Source organism: Salmo trutta, chromosome 20, assembly GCF_901001165.1.
Source record: "Salmo trutta chromosome 20, fSalTru1.1, whole genome shotgun sequence".
NCBI classification, from domain to species: domain Eukaryota; kingdom Metazoa; phylum Chordata; class Actinopteri; order Salmoniformes; family Salmonidae; genus Salmo; species Salmo trutta.
The window spans coordinates 19,204,581-19,222,710 of record NC_042976.1 but is presented as its reverse complement, the minus strand read 5'-3'; the positions used below and the strand labels follow the sequence as shown (position 1 = coordinate 19,222,710).

The following is an 18,130-nucleotide window of genomic DNA, read 5'->3' as shown; positions in this document are numbered from 1 at the left end:
CAGCTCAGCGTTCAACACCATAGTACCCTCAAAGCTCATCAATAAGCTAAGGATCCTGGGACTAAACACCTCCCTCTGCAACTGGATCCTGGACTTCCTGACGAGCCGCCCCCAGGTGGTGAGGGTAGGTAGCAACACATTTGCCACGCTGATCCTCAACACTGGAGCTCCCCAGGGGTGCGTGCTCAGTCCCCTCCTGTACTCCCTGTTCACCCACGACTGCATGGCCAGGCACGACTCCAACACCATCATTAAGTTTGCAGATGACACAACAGTGGAAGGCCTGATCACCGACAACGATGAGACAGCCTATAGGGAGGAAGTCAGAGACCTGGCCGGGTGGTGCAAGGACAAGCACCTCTCCCTCAACGTAACCAAGACTAAGGAGATTATTGTGGACTACAGGAAAAGGAGGACCGAGCACGCCCCCATTCTCATTGATGGGGCTGTAGTGGAGCAGGTTGAGAGCTTCAAGTTCCTTGGTGTCCACATCAACAACAAACTAGAATGGTCCAATACACCAAGACAGTCATGAAGAGGGCACGACAAAGCCTATTCCCCCCCCCCCCCAGGAAACTAAAAAGATTTGGCATGGGTCCTGAGATTCTCAAAAGGTTCTACAGCTGCAATATCGAGAGCATCCTGACTGGTTGCATCACTGCCTGGTACGGCAACTGCTCAGCCTCTGACCGCAAGGCACTACAGAGGGTAGTGCGTACGGCCCAGTACATCACTGGGGCTAAGCTGCCTGCCATCCAGGACAGGCCCTAAAAATTGTCAAAGACCCCAGCCACCCCAGTCATAGACTGTTCTCTCTACTACCGCATGGCAAGCAGTACCAGAGTGCCGGGTCTAGGACAAAAAGACTTCCCAACAGTTTTTACCCTGCAAGCCATAAGACTACTGAACAGGTAACCAAATGGCTACCCGGACTATTTGCATTGCTTGCCCCCCCAACCCCTCTTTTTACGCTTCTGCTACTCTCTGTTTATCATATATGCATAGTCACTTTAACTGTACATTCATGTACATACTACATCAATTGGGCCGACCAACCAGTGCTCCCGCACATTGGCTAACTGGGCTATCTGCATTGTGTCCCACCCACCACCCGCCAACCCCTCTTTTATGCTACTTCTACTCTCTGTTCATCATATATGCATAGTCACTTTAACCATATCTACATGTACATACTACCTCAATCAGCCTGACTAACCGGTGTCTGTATGTAGCCTCGCTACTTTTATAGCCTCGCTACTGTATATAGCCTGTCTTTTTACTGTTGTTTTATTTCTTTACCTACCTATTGTTCACCTAATACCTTTTTTGCACTATTGGTTAGAGCCTGTAAGTAAGCATTTCACTGTAAGGTCTACTCCTGTTGTATTCAGCACACGTGACAAATAAACTTTGATTTGATTTTTTTTTGTGTATTTCACTTTTGTTTATTATCTATTTCACTTGCTTTGGCAATGTAAATATATGTTTCCCATGGAAATAAAGCCCCTAAAACTGAATTGAAATTGAAATTGAATTGAGACAGAGAGAGTGAGGGGGAGGGGGGCTCTCATATGATAGACACTCTGAAGTGGTGACAAAAGAACAGGAAATCATTGTGGCCATATTACCCTGCCCCCGTGCCCTCTGGTGCCACAACAACCCATCCTGGACAGCAAAATCAACCGTCAGGCTGGCCTGATGACACAGGCTCTGCTGCCTGCAAATGACTGACTGACCACTCACTCTGCTCCCCACTCCAATTCCTTACGTCCTATAGCCTCTACTCCCTAGCTACTCCTGTATTCAGTGCATTCAGAAAGTATTCAAACCCCTTGACTTTTTCCACACTTTGTTACGTTCCAGCCTTATTCTAAAATTAATTAAATATATGTTTTTCTTCATCAATCTACACACAATACCCCATAATGACAAACAAAAAGAGGTTTTTAGATTTTATTGCTAATTTATTAAATATATAAAATTGAAATATCACATTTACATAAGTATTCAGACCCTTTACTCAGTACTTTGTTTAAGCACCTTTGGCAGTGATTACAGCCTCAGGTCTTCATGCGTATGATGCTACAGTACAAGCTTGGCACACCTTTATTTGGAGTTCCTCCCTTTCTTCTCTGCAGATCCTCTCAAGCTATATCAGGTTGAATGGGGATTGTCGCTGCACAGCTATTTTCAGGTCTCTCCAGAGATGTTAGATCGGGTTCAAGTCCGGGCTCTGGCTGGGCCACTGAAGGACATTCAGAGACTTGTCCCAAAGCCCCTCCTGTGTTGTCTTGGCTGTGTGCTTAGGGTTGTTGTCCTGTTAGAAGGTAAACCTTCGCTCCAGTCTGAGGTCCTGAGCGTTCTAGAGCAGGCTTTCTTCAAGGATCTCTTTGTACTTTTCTCCGTTAATCTTTCCCTCGATCCTGACAAAAAAACATCCCCACAGCATGATGCTGCCACCACCATGCTTCACCGTAGAGATGGTGCTAGGTTTCCTCCAGACGTGACGTTTGGCATTCAGGCCAAAGATTTCAATCTTGGTTTCATCAGACCAGATGCCTTTTGGCAAACTCCAAGTGGGCTGTCATGTGCCTTTTACTGAGGAGTGGCTTCTGTCTGGTCACTCTACCATAAAGCTCTGATTGGTGGAGTGCTGCAGAGATGGTTATAATTCTAGAAGGTTCTTCCATCTCTACAGAGGAATGTTGGAGCTCTGTCAGAGTGACAGTCGGGACCTTGGTCACCTCCCTGACCAAGGCCCTTCTACCCAGATTGCTGAGTTTGGCCAGACGGCCAGCTCTAGGAAGAGTCTTGGTGGTTCCAAACTTCTCCCATTTAAGAATGATGGAGGTCACTTTGTTCTTGGGGATGTTCAATACTGCAGAAATATTTTGGTACCCTTCCCCAGATCCGTTCTTCGACACAATTCTGTCTCGGAGCTCTACGGACAATTTCGACCTCATGGCTTGGTCAATGGAAACAGGATGCACCTGAGCTCAATTTCAATTTCATAGCAACGGGTCTAAATACTTATGTAAATAAGGTATTTCAGTTTTTTACTTTTAATACATTTGCCAAATAAAAAAGCTGTTTTGGCTTTGTCATTATGGGGTATTTTGTGTAGATTGAGGAGGAACATTTTACTTTTAATACATTTTAGAATAAGTCTGTAACGTAACAAAATGTGGAAAAAGTCAAAGGGTCTGAATACTTTACAAATGCACTGTATGTGAGAGGATTGGATAGGTGGATGCAGACATTTCCACCTAGCCAATCAGATGGCACGATGAAGCTATTAATATAGTGCTTATACTGTATCCAATCGTCTGAGATCTGGGGACCATTTGGAATTCAGCATTATTACCTATTCGTTTGCTCTCCCCCTGTGTTGTAGAGCAGGATCAGTCCACTAGAGGGACCCAGCAGAACGCCCCTCCCCTCAGATGGTCCCACATGCTCTTTCCTTAGCCCTGTGGGGTTTCAGGAATCAGAACTCCAAGCACTCTGTCCTCAGACATATCCCTGTCACAGAGACTCCAATGCTGGCTACAGTCTGGGGCAGTCTGGGTATGCCAGGAAGCCAACAGCACAGCTCCTCATCGGCGGACTCAATAGCCTTGGTTTCTCAAATGATTGCCTCGCCTGGTTCACCGACTACTTCTCTGATAGAGTTCAATGTGTCAAATCGGATGGCCTGTTGTCTGGTAGTCTCTATGTGGGTGCCACAGGGTTCAATTCTTGGGCCAACTCTTTTCTCTGTATACATCAATGATGTCGCTCTTGCTGCTGGTGAGTCTCTGATCCACCTCTACGCAGACGACACCATTCTATATACTTCTGGCCCTTCTTTGGACACTGTGTTAACAACCCTCCAGACGAGCTTCAGTGCCATACAACTCTCCTTCCGTGGCCTCCAACTGCTCTTAAATACAAGTAAAACTAAATGCATGCTCTTCAACCGATCGTTGCCCGCACCTGCCCGCCCGTCCAGCATCACTACTCTGGACGGTTCTTACTTAGAATATGTGGACAACTACAAATACCTAGGTGTCTGGTTAGACTGTAAGCTCTCCTTCCAGACTCATATCAAACATCTCCAATCCAAAGTTAAATCTAGAATTGGCTTCCTATTTCGCAACAAAGCATCCTTCACTCATGCTGCCAAACTTACCCTCGTAAAACTGACCATCCTACCGATCCTCGACTTCCGCGATGTCATTTACAAAGTAGCCTCCAATACCCTACTCAATAAACTGGATGCAGTCTATCCAGTGCCATCCGTTTTGTCACCAAAGCCCCATATACTACCCACCACTGCGACCTGTACGCTCTCTTTGGCTGGCCCTCGCTTCATACTCGTCGCCAAACCCACTGGCTCCAGGTCATCTACAAGACCCTGCTAGGTAAAGTCCCCCCCTTATCTCAGCTCACTGGTCACCGTAGCAGCACCCACCTGTAGCACGCGCTCCAGCAGGTATATCTCTCTAGTCACCCCCAAAGCCAATTCCTCCTTTGGCTGTCTCTCCTTCCAGTTCTCTGCTGCCAATGACTGGAACGAACTACAAAACTCTCTGAAACTGGAAACACTTATCTCCCTCACTAGCTTTAAGCACCAACTGTCAGAGCAGCTCACAGATCACTGCACCTGTACATAGCCCATCTATAATTTAGTCCAAACAACTACCACTTCCCCTACTGTATTTATTTATTTTGCTCCTTTGCACCCCATTATTTCTATTTCTACTTTGCACTTTCTTCCACTACAAATCTACCATTCCAGTGTTTTACTTGCTATATTGTATTTACTTTGCCACCATGGCCTTTTTTGCCAATACCTCCCTTATCTGACCTCATTTGCTCAAATTGTATATAGACTTATTTTTCTACTGTATTATTGACTGTATGTTTGTTTTACTCCATGTGTAATTCTGTGTTGTTGTATGTATCGAACTGCTTTGCTTTATCTTGGCCAGGTCGCAGTTGTAAATGAGAACTTGTTCTCAACTTGCCTTCCTGGTTAAATAAAGGTGAAATAAAAAAAAGTGAACTTCGCAGCAGAGATAGAGAGAGACTGTCCTGTGATCTGAAGTCCATAAGCCAGTTCTAACAGTCTGTAGATGTGGGGGGTGATTTGTGATCTGAGGCAGAAGAGTGTGTTGAATATGAATGATGTCCTTTGTCATTGGGTCTCTTCCACCCCATCAATATGTTCTGTATTCTGTATACCTGCCAAACTGTTAATAACCATTATGAGCCACCATTTATTATATTAATCTATGATCATCCTCTTCTCCTGCCATAAGCAGAGAACCCCTGGACGCCACTGACCCCCACTAATCAATCAATCAACCAATCAATCAATCACCATATTCTCCTCTTCTCCCAGCCCTAAGGAGAGACTCCCCTGGTCGCCACCCACCCCCAGCATGGCAGACGGTCGTCAACGTGAAGACAGCCCCCCCCAGTGGGATCCGTCGGGGGCACAGGACCCCTCTCCCCCCCCAGCCCATGGGGCTAATGGCTACCCCCCCTCCTACAGGGCATGCCAGCCAGGGACGGCTCATGGAGAAGCACCACCCTCCTACACCGCCAGAGAGAATGGCTTCAACGGCGACCATGCAGTTACGGCTGGTAAGGACACCTGATATCTTGGACTCAGAGACAGAGCTTCTATAACTGCTGTCTTGTACCCACATACCTAATCAGTATTGACCAAACTTTTTGTGACTACAATTTCGAGTTGTAGAATTGCGCACAGATGTACAGTACCAGTCAAAAGTTTGCACACACCTACTCATTCAAGGGTTTTTCTTTATTTTTTACTATTTTCTAAATTGTAGAATAAACAAATCCCAATATATTTAATATTCTTCAAAGTAGCCATGCTTGGCTTTGATGACAGCTTTGTACACTCTTGGCATTCTCTCAACCAGCTTCATGAGGCCTGCTTTTCCAACAGTCTTGAAGGAGAACCCACGTAATGCTGAGCTGCTTTTCTCTCACTCTGCAGTCCAACTCATCTCAACTAGGATGAGGTCAGCTGATGGTGGAGGCCAGGTCATCTCATTTTTAAATGTATTTTATTTAACTAGGCAAGTCAGTTAAGAACAAATAGTTATTTACAATGACAGCCTTGTTCAGGGGCAGAACGACAGATTTTTACCTTGTCAGGTCGGGGATTCAATCTAGCAACCTTTCGGCTACCTGCCGCCCCTGATGCAGCACTCCTTCACTCTCCTTCTTGGTCAAATAGCCCTAACACAGCCTGGAGATGTATTTTGGGTCATTGTCCTGTTGATAAACAAATGACAGTCCCATTAAGCGCAAACCAGATGGGATGGCGTATTGCTGCAGAATGCTGTGGCAGCCATGCTGGTTAAGTGTGCCTCACATTTTAAATAAATCACAGACAGTGTCACCGGCAAAGCCCCCCCACACCATAATACCTCCTCCTCCATGCTTCACGGTGGGAACCACACATGCGGAGATAATCCATTCACCTACTCTGCGTCTCATGAAGACACGGCAGTGACTCATCAGACCAAAAGACAGATTTCCACCGGTCTATTGTCCATTGCTCATGTTTCTTGGCTCAAGCAAGACTCTCCTTTAGTAGTGGTTTCTTTGCAGCATATCAACCATGAAGGCCAGATTCACACAGTCGACTCTGAACAGGTGATGTTGAGATGTGTCTGTTACTTGAACTCTGTGAACCATTTATTTTGGCTGCAATCTGAGGTGCAGTTAACTCTAAAGAATTGATCCTCTGCAGCAGAGGTAACTCTCGGTCTTCCTTTCCTGTGGCTGTCCTCATGAGAGCCAGTTCCATAATCGTGCTTGATGGTTTGTGCAACTGCACATGAAGAAACTTCCAATGTTCATGTCTTAAAGTAGTGATGGACTGTCGTTTCTCTTTGCTTATTTGAGCTGTTCTTGCCATAATATGGACTTGGTCTTTTACCAAATAGGGCTATTTTCTTTATACCACCCCTACCTTGTCACAACACAAATGATTGTCTCAAACACATTAAGAAGGAAAGAAATTCCACAAAATAACTTTTAACAAGGCACACCTGTTAATTGAAATGCATTCCAGGTGATCACCTCATGAAGCTGGTTGAGAGAATGCCAAGAGTGTGCAACGCTGTCATCAAGGCAAAGGGTGGCTACTTTAAAGAATGTCAAATAAAATATATTTTGATATATATTTGCATAACACTTTTTTTGGTTACTACATGATTCCATGTGTTATTTCATAGTTTCGATGTCTTCACTATTATTCTAAAATGTAGAAAATAATAAAAACAAAAGAAACCCTTGAATGAGTAGGTGTGTCCAAACTTTTGACTGGTACTGTATATATAAACTCAGCAAAAAAAGAAACGTCCTCTCACTGTCAACTGCGTTTATTTTCAGCAAACGTAACATGTGTAAATATTTGAATGAACATAACAAGATTCAACAACTGAGACATAAACTGAACAAGTTCCACAGACATGTGACTAACAGAAATGGAATAATGTGTCCCTGAACAAAGGGGGGGTCAAAATCAAAAGTAACACTCAGTATCAGGTGTGGCCACAGGTTGCATTAAGTACTGCAGTGCATCTCCTCCTCATGGACTGCACCAGATTCGCTGGTGAGATGCTACCCCACTCTTCTACCAAGGCACCTGCAAGTTCAAGGACATTTCTGGGGGGAATGGGTCTAGCCCTCACCCTCTGATCCAACAGGTCCCAGACGTGCTCAATGGGATTGAGATCCGGGCTGGCCATGGCAGAACACTGACATTCCTATCTTGCAGGAAGTCATGCACAGAACGAGCAGTATAGCTGGTGGCATTGTCATGCTGGAGGGTCATGTCAGGATGAGCCTGCAGGAACGGTAGCACATGATGGAGGAGGATGTCTTCCCTGTAACGCACAGCATTGAGATTGCCTGCAATGACAACAAGCTCAGTCCGATGATGCTGTGACACCACCCCAGACCATGACGGACCCTCCACCTCCAAATCAATCCCGCTCCAGAGTACAGGCCTCGGTGTAACGCTCATTCCTTCGACGATAAACGCAAATCCGACCATCACCCCAGGTGAGCACTTTTTGCCAGTCCTCTGGTCCAGTGATGATGGGTTTGTGCCCATAGGCGACGTTGTTGCCGGTGATGTCTGGTGAAGACCTGCCTTACAACAGACTTACAAGCCCTCAGTCCAGCCTCTCTCAGCCTATTGCGGACAGTCTGAGCACTGATGGAGGGATTGTGCGTTCCTGGTGTAACTCGGGCAGTTGTTGTTGCCATCCTGTACCTGGTCCGCAGGTGTGATGTTTGGATGTACAGATCCTGTGCAGGTGTTGTTACATGTGGTTTGCCACTGCGAGGATGATCAGCTGTCCATCCTGTCTCCCTGTAGCGCTGTCTTAGGCGTCTTACAGTACGGACAATGCAATTTATTGCCCTGGACACATCTGCAGTCCTCATGCCTCCTTGCAGCACACCTAAGGCATGTTCATGCAGATGAGCAGGGACCCTGGGCATCTTTATTTTGGTGTTTTTCAGAGTCAGTAGAAAGGCCTCTTTAGTGTCATACGTTTTCGTAACTGTGACCTTAATTGCCTACCGTCTGTAAGCTGTTAGTGTCTTAACGACCGTTCCACAGGTGCATGTTCATGAATTGTTTATAGTTCATTGAACAAGCATGGGAAACAGTGTTTAAACCCTTTACAATGAAGATCTGTGAAGTTATTTGGATTTTTACAAATTATCTTTGAAAGACAGGGTCCTGAAAAAGGGCCGTTTCTTTTTTTGCTGAGTTTATATATACTTACACACACACACACACACACACACACACACACACACACACACACACACACACACACACACACACACACACACACACACACACACACACACACACACACACACACACACACACACACACACACACACACACACAGACCGGATTAGGTAATTCTGTTTGGTTGCTAATTCTGTGAGTGTTTGTGTGTAGCAGGCAATAAGCAGGGCCCTGCCTCTCACTGTGTGGGAAAAACAGAGAACATTTAACTCCCTCTTTAGATTCATACTCCATTATTACTGTGGCAAATAAGGATGAAAATCCCTGTCTTTACTCAGAGGAAACGAGGCACACACACACATACACCTTTCCTTCTATCCCTCTCCACACACAGTGTACCCCGCTCCATTTCCTCCTATTCCTGTTGCCATGGCAGCAACCCCTACAATTTAGTTTGCCAGAGCTCTATTGTCTCTGCAATTTTTCTGCCTTTACATGTCTATTTCTGCTGACAAACAGAACCGAACACTACCCACTACTGCCACTTTCCACCATTTACAGCACAGAACAGAAACCCATTTACCATCCCTGACAGGAGTCATATTAACCTCCTGTACCTCAATCTTAACTGCAGTATGCTGCTATTGTCTATCATTCATTTACACTGCATCAGCTAGCTAGCCTGTTAGATTGAATACTATGCACTGTTTAAGACCATATCCCAAACTATTGGTCAAGAAGAAGCAGTAAAGAACACAGTATCTTATCTGTTATCACCACACATACAGTACACTGTACCCTGTGCAATGAGCTCCATTAGTATCTAGCCTGGACAGTATGGTTAATGGTCAAATAGTCTGTTCCAAACATTGACTAGAGCGTCTGTAAATCAAAGTCAATTTATAACTTTGTTGACATTTACTCCCCACACTCTATAGCGATGGAACACAATCGGGTAATTACAACTGTCTTTGACATTGACTTTTAGCAAGGTCACTGAAGCTGTTGGACTATTACGTGTTGCCTGAATGCTAAGTGCTCTCTATAATCTTCAGGTAAGTGTTTGACATATACAGAATATTATGCATGTTAAGGACATGGCACTTCCCTTTTCAATGCAATCACCCTAATTCAAGCCAGCACCAACTCCGCGTTCCTCTCTCTCTCTCTCTCTCTCTCTCTCTCTCTCTCTCTCTCTCTCTCTCTCTCTCTCTCTCTCTCCCTCCCTCCCGCTCTTTGTTTCTCTTGGTCGTGTTTTTTAACTTGTTACAGAGGAATGTCAAGAAGCCAATTTGCTGCTTCAATGGCTCTTCAGCATCTGGAGGGCTTTGAAGAGGAAAAGCGGTGGCATGCAGGGTTAAAGTGAGCCAGCTTGGTCCAGCTCTAGCCCCCATGCCACCGTACTGTCTTCCCATCCTGTCCACCCTGCCCTGGTCTGGCCTCATAAAACACCCCAATAGACAGACACACAGCTGGGGAGGATCTCTCTGTATAATATAGCCAGAGGTCCAGGGCCCCTATGAGACCGAGTAAAGGATCAGCTTTGCATTTTAGAATAAATATGATTACAGTATATTGTCAGGGAGGACCTGATCTTAGATCAGCAGTCGTACTCTGAGTTGCTTTGTGCCTACGGGTTCAGGACCTAACTGACAGTATCAAACACAGAGGACCAGCACTGCTCTATGGTCAAGACTTCGTTTCAGTAGCAGTAGGTTTTACCATTTTTCTGATTTTGAGATGATGTTCCAGTGTCTTTGATGTGTCTTGTTGATGAGGAGGTAAATGGAAAACTGCTGCTGTTAGATATAGTCATTATGAAAAAGCAGAGAGGAGCAGGTTGTTTTGTCTTCTAAAATACTGACAGACAAGGAACCATCCTGCCAGCTGCCTTCTGTAGCAAGCACCGTGAGAGAAGCTGTTCTAAAACAACATCTGAAGTGAGATGATGATTAGCCAATGTCTTTCCTCTCATCGGCACTCAGTGTTATGCACGTTCATATTGCATAACATAATGCATACCTAGGCATAATGTCATAGTGTCATGCAGTGTTTCGTTCTAGTTGGATGGATCTGTATTATGTTTACATAAGTTAAAGGATTCAAAACTCTGTGAAATAAATGTACATTAAGCTACAAAGACTTCGCCATGGCTTCAAGGAACTAAAGAATAGAACTGAAAATGTAAAGAGTTATTACCCTATTATACTGTAAAAAGTGGGATGGCACTGTTGTTCTTCTGAATTGGTGTGATCCAAAATTACCCTTTGGTTCGTTCAACCTATTCTATTCAGTTTGTCTGAAATCAAATAACAAATTTGACAGGTCAATGTGATTTTTTTTATTGAATGAAAGCTTCTAAATTGCTTTCAACACCTCATTCACATTGCATCGCAGTGGGTGCAATGTAGCAGCGGCTGCCTACCAGAAGAGTTGGAGGCGTGGCCTATTTTGGGTGTGGCTTTCAGTTTGTTCTTTTTGGCCACCCGTGAGAGTGAATGTCAATCAGGTAATGTTTTTATTTTTATTTGCATGATTATATGTTCACTGCAAGCACTAAATCTTAAATAATATCTGCGTAAGTACTGTGGTACTAAAAAGCCTGGAAAGTTTTCTATTAGTGATGGGAAGTTTTACTGTCCAGTCAAAATAATTAATCTTTCGACTCATTGTTAATTTGACTCAGTAATGCCCAGAACACGCAGGACCCCCTACCGGTGAACAATGAACTGAAAACTCAAGAGTCATGATTCTACAAACCTCTTGTTCACATGTTGTTCACCATAGGAGCTTATTGGAGCTGTAATTTGTGACTGTGACTTGTAAAAGTGTGCTTTAAACAATGTACATGTATTGATTGCTAGGAATACAAATACAATTATCTCTTGATACATTTGAAACGAGGTCTAGATTGTGAATGACTTCACTTCACTCTAATCATCAAGATGGTGGCAGGGCAGTTTTGCTGAACATGTGTCACACTGTTTGTTTGTTTGTTTCTGTTTGTTTGTGTTACACGTGTTTATTACTTAGCAAAACCGTCATAGGCTGCGAAAGTTGTCATTAAACAACAGGCAAAATCAAAAATCCTTCAGGATCAAAGCAATTAAAGCGTTAAATTGACATCTGCTGGTTTCTACACGAGGAGATAATGCCGGTGTGGTGCCCTCCCTGAAAGCTGTGCTGTGACTGACGGTCTAGACATGTTGGGCCGACTAGCCTTGGATACTCCTCGACGGTCGGTGTTTCGCCATTCTACCGGAGTCTTCTGACTCCGATCCTGCCCCACTGTGCGGTGGAAGCCGGAGGTTGTTATCTGCTCTGTGATATAACGTCTAGATGCGCTGGGCTTCCTAGCCCAGGATACCCCTGCCAGGTGGACTAGCCTCCAGTGATTGGCCGGTCTACTGGGCCCGCTCTGCCTCAATGTGCGGTAGCCTACTGCAAGGCGACTGGGTGCATTGACCAGACCCACACACTGGGTGAAATCTCTGTCAGTACATTCCTGCAGCGGCTGTTGAACACGCTGACCTTTCTAGCTAACACGGAACCCAAGCCAGCTGCACGCGTGCGCCATCGTGCATAAATGTATTTTGTCCCCCCACACCAAATGCGATCACGACACGCAGGTTAAAATATCAAAACAAACTCTGAACCAATTACATTAATTTGGGGACAGGTCAAAAAGCATTAAACCTTTATGGCAATTTAGCTAGCTAGTTTCCACTTGCTAGCTAATTTGTCCTATTTAGCTAGCTTGCTGTTGCTAGCTAATTTTTCCTGGGATATAAACATTGAGTTGTTATTTTACCTGAAATGCACAAGGTCCTCTTCTCCGACAATTAATCCACACATAAAACGGTCAACCGAATCATTTCTAGTCATCTCTCCTCCTAGGCTTTTTCTTCTCTTGACTTTATATTGCGATTGGCAACTATCATAAATTAGGTGCATTACCGCCACCGACCTAGTTTGTCTTTCAGTCACCCACAAGGGTATAACCAATGAGGAGATGGCACGTGGGTACCTGCTTCAATAAACCAATGAGGAGATGGGAGAGGCAGGACTTGTAGCACGACCTGCGTCAGAAATAGAACTGACTTCTATTTTAGCCCTTGGCAACACAGACCCTCGTTGGCACGTGCGAGCAGTGTGGGTGCTCGCGACGCGAGTAGTGTAGTCAGCTTGCAAGGCAACAACACTTGGGCACACTTGCTTTCTAACTCTACTAGACCTGTAGGCTACAGCTGAACATTTTTAGGGAATTTAAGGTTTAAAACGATTGACTCAGTATATTTTCATTTTGTTTTCTTTTTGTTTTAGTGAACAGTTGGATTCAGTGGTTAAAATTGGTATTTTTGTACACATGGTTTTAATTGCTGCCTACATGGGTTATGGCTCATTGCATAGTCTAAATTATCAAAAACAATCTCATCTCCCTAACCCAGACATACTGCTAAACCCTACTTTGACTGATGGTATTGCAGCTTTTATCTTTCAGAGGGATCCGATTGTGTTACCGTTTGACTCCTACTGTGACATGCACATAAAACTTAGATTTGATAGGATGTTATAGACCTCCATCTGCAAAAGTAGAATCCCTGGATTCTCTGGCTGAACTGATGCATGGTTGGGGGGAAATGAAATGGTCCTTATGGACGATTTAAACTGGGATTGGTTATCTCCAAACTCTGAGGCCATTAAATTTTACTCAAATTATAAATGTGGTTACAAGACTCAATCGCAAAGACATCTCTATGTCAACACTTATTGATGTTATTATAACAAACAATCCGCATAAATACTCGGGCGTTGGGATTTTCGATAACGATTTAAGTGATCATTGTGCAGTTGCTTGCATTAGTGACACCAAAATATGCAGCAGGACTGGTTTTGTTCATTCTGAACATTTATTAACTCAAAAATGACACCATTTTGGTGTCACTAATGCAAGCAACTGCACAATGATCACTTAAATCGTTATCGAAAATCCCAACGCCCGAGTATTTATGCGGATTGTTTGTTATAATAACATCAATAAGTGTTGACATAGAGATGTCTTTGCGATTGAGTCTTGTAACCACATTTATAATTTGAGTAAAATTTAATGGCCTCAGAGTTTGGAGATAACCAATCCCAGTTTAAATCGTCCATAAGGACCATTTCATTTCCCCCCAACCATGCATCAGTTCAGCCAGAGAATCCAGGGATTCTACTTTTGCAGATGGAGGTCTATAACATCCTATCAAATCTAAGTTTTATGTGCATGTCACAGTAGGAGTCAAACGGTAACACAATCGGATCCCTCTGAAAGATAAAAGCTGCAATACCATCAGTCAAAGTAGGGTTTAGCAGTATGTCTGGGTTAGGGAGATGAGATTGTTTTTGATAATTTAGACTATGCAATGAGCCATAACCCATGTAGGCAGCAATTAAAACCATGTGTACAAAAATACCAATTTTAACCACTGAATCCAACTGTATTTATGCGGATTGTTTGTTATAATAACATCAATACATCAGCACTCCTTTCCCAGTTGATTTTCCCCAAAGTGCCCTCTCGGTTCATAGTCACACTAAATTTTATGCAGTTCTGTAAGTAGGCATTCCTGCATGAACTTTATGCATGCAACTGGGAAAGGAGTGCGCTTATTCCAGATATCGAAGAGGCATTCTCCTATTTTCATTCTATGTTTTCTACTATCGGTGATAAACATGCCCCTCTCAAAAAGTACCGGGTAAGAGATAGAGACAATCCCTGGTTTACGAAATTCAGCTCGGGGCAGTCTGGCCACTCTGGCAGCTCGGGGCAGTCTGGCCACTCTGGCAGCTCGGGGCAGTCTGGCCACTCTGGCAGCTCGGGGCAGTCTGGCCACTCTGGCAGCTCGGCGCAGTCTGGCCACTCTGGCATCTCCGGGCAGTCTGGCCACTCTGACATCTCCGGGCAGTCTGGCCACTCTGACATCTCCGGGCAGTCTGGCCACTCTGACATCTCCGGGCAGTCTGGCCACTCTGACATCTCCGGGCAGTCTGGCCACTCTGGCATCTCCGGGCAGTCTGGCCACTCTGGCAGCTCCTGACTAGTGGGTGGCTCTGGCGACTCTTCACTGACGGGCGGCTCTGGCGACTCTTGACTGACGGGCAGTTCTGGCGACTCTTGACTGACGGGCAGTTCTGGCGACTCTTGACTGACGGGCAGTTCTGGCGACTCTTGACTGACGGGCAGTTCTGGCAACTCTTGACTGACGGGCAGTTCTGGCGACTCTTGACTGACGGGCAGTTCTGGCGACTCTTGACTGACGGGCAGTTCTGGCGACTCTTGACTGGCGGGCAGCTCTGGTGACTGTTGACTGGTGGGCAGCTCTGGCGACTTTAGACTGGCGAGGCTGGGTTTACGCACTAGATGCCTTGTGCGTGGTGCTGGTACTGGGCGTACCAGACTGGGAACACACACCTCCAGGCTAGTGCGGGGAGCGGGAACAGGACGAGTCGGACTGGGCTGACGTACTTCCGGGTCCGCACGAGAGACAGGAGCTGGAAACCTAGGGCTATGGAGGCGCACAGTCGGTCTTGATCTTACCTCCTGCACAACCCGTCCTGGCTGGATGGAACTAGTAGCCCTGCACGAGCGGGGTGCTTGTACAGGGCGGACTGGGCTGTGCAGGGGCCTGATGGTAGCCGTGCGTAGAGCGGGAGTTGGGTAGCCTGGTCCTCGGAGGCGTACCGGCGACCAGATGCGCTGCGCAGGCATCCTCCTACCAGGCTGGATGCCCGCTCTAGCACGGCACCTGCGAGGGGCTGGAATAATGCGCACCGGACTGTGCGTGCGTATGGGTGAGAGAGTGCGCTCCTCAGCGAAACATGGCGCTCTCCACCTCATACGCTCCTCCATATAACCACGGGTAGCTGGCTTCCGGCTCTTCCTATGCCTAGCCAAACTACCCGTGTGCCCCCCCAAAAAATGTATTGGGGGTGCCTCTCGTGCTTCAACGCCAGTCGTGTTCCTCGGAAACGTTCCCGGTCCATACCAGCCTTTCGCCTTTCCTCTCTCTCTCTTACCACCTGTCCCCATGGAAGGCGATCTTTTCCTGATTGGATCTCCTCCCAAGTGTAGGAGCCTTCTCCCCCCAAGATCTCCTCCCAAGTCCATTGCTGCTTGGTCCTGGTTTGGTGGGAGATTCTGTCACGGTTGTCGTGGGTTAAGGAGGACCAATATGCAGCAGGACTGGTTTTGTTCATTCTGAACATTTATTAACTCAAAAATGAACACACCAAAACAACAAAACGAAACAAACAACGACACAGTCTTGAAAGGCTCACTCAGCAAAACAAGAAACAATCTCCCACAAATACACAGACAAACACACCCAACTAATATAGGACTTCCAATCAAAGGCAACACCAAACAGCTGCCTTCAATTGGAAGTCCACCCCAATTAACTCAACATAGAAACAGATCAACCAGACTACACATAGAAATACATCAACATAGACCATAACTCAAAACCCGGAAATAATAAATCAAACGCCCTCCTAACACACCACCCTGAACCACATAAAACAAATACCCTCTGCCACGTCCTGACCAAACTAAAATGACAATTAACCCTTATACTGGCCAGGACGTGACAGAAATACACAATGGGCCAAAGCCAGAAAGGGTAATTCCCAGACTGAATGGCAGTTATTCAGGGTATTGAGAAATAAGTGTACCTTGTTATTACAGAAATGCAAATCTAGCTTCTATTACGAATCTACCAAGGCCAACCTCAGTAACCCAACAAAATTATGGAAAACCATTAAATCCATGAATGCTAACATGAACTTCTCTGGTCATCCACTGAAATTGACCTCAGATTCAATGGATGTGACTGACAAGAATAAACTGCTTGTCATGTTTAATGAACATTTTGTTAAAGCTGGGCATTTATTTGGTAATGAACTCTTTCCAAACATCTCAAATGAGGCTGTGAATGAAACTGCCACATGCCGGCCTACGGTTCATTTATTTCATTTTACCGAGATTGAGCTTTCAGAAGTTGTAAAGGAACTCAAATCTATTGATATTAAGAAAGCACCTGGCCCGGATGAATTAAACCCATATTTTCAAAAAATTGGTGCAGAGATCATTGCTGCCCCTCTCAATCATATATTAAATCTTTCATTGGCGAGTAATACCATTACAAAAGTCTGGAAAGCAGCCTATGTCACGCCTTTACATAAAGGTGGAGATCTGTCCCAGTTGAAAAGATATCGTCCCATATTTAAACTATCTGCACTGGCAAAAGTTTTGGAAAACCTGATGAACTCACAAGACTTTCTTTGTAATAACTCAGTTTTATCTCAATTCCAGCCGGGTTTTAGAGCCAAGCATGGTACAATTACTGCTGTAATTAAGGTTGTAGGTGATAATCTAGATGCTCAGAAGGCCTTTGACACTGTTGACCATGCCCTGCTGTTGTATAGACTAAAAAAGGCTGGTTGAAGTGTTGATGCATTGGATTGGTTCCAAAACTACCTTTCTGACAGAACACAGTGAGTAGCTCAGGAGGGTATGAAATCTGAGTTTCAAAGGCTTACAAAAGGAGTTCCCCAGGGCTCAATTTTAGGTCCGATCCTTTTTACACTGTATATAAATGATATAGGAAAGACTGTTGACTCTGCAAATCTCCATGTGCATGCGTATGACACAATTATTTATTTTAGCGCGTCTAATATTGAGAAGGCTTTTCAGGACTTATAGTTGGTATTTTATGTTAATCAAAGGCAGATTTTCCAATTGAAACTTGTGCTTAATGAAAGGAAAACAAAGTTTATGGTTTTCTCTTCCCTGAAAGTTAACAGATGGAGTCACTTGCAAATTGATAAGTGTCTTGGGATTTGGTTAGATGAATTGTTAAATTTTAAACAGCGCATTGATACCTTGACCAAGAAACTGAAGTTGAAATTGGGTTTCTATTACAGGAACAAATCTTGTTTTTCAATGTTATTCAGAAAAAATCTTGTTCAAAGCACTTTTTTTTATCAGTGCTGGATTATGGTGATATTGTTTATATGCAGGCCTCAGCAAGTACCTTAAAAACTCTGGACACAGTGTATCATGGTGCGTTAAGATTCTTTATAAATGCTAGATCACTCACCCATCACTTTGATCTGTATGCTATGGTGCAATGGACCTCTCTCTCCACCAGTAGGCTAAAGCACTGGTACACTTTTGCGTACAAAGCATTGATGGGACAACTCCCTTTGTATCTGTTCTTTACGGACCAGATCAGTCACTCAATACAGTCTTTGTTCACAGTCGCTGCTGTCCTTGTCTGTTCCTAAGGCTAG

At 44.8% G+C, this 18,130-nt stretch overlaps 1 protein-coding gene across 22 annotated transcripts in view; it reads left to right on the top strand.

Annotated features, from left to right (window-relative positions):
• LOC115155638 (microtubule-associated protein 2) overlaps positions 1 to 18,130 on the top strand; it is a 180,592-nt gene that overhangs the window by 105,833 nt on the left and 56,629 nt on the right. For all 22 annotated transcript variants that reach the window (XM_029702454.1, XM_029702473.1, XM_029702466.1 and 19 more), the window contains one exon: positions 5,387 to 5,631. In XM_029702454.1, coding sequence (XP_029558314.1) covers positions 5,427 to 5,631 — 205 coding nt within the window. In that variant the 5' untranslated portion in view covers positions 5,387 to 5,426. The remainder of the gene's footprint in view (positions 1 to 5,386; positions 5,632 to 18,130) is intronic.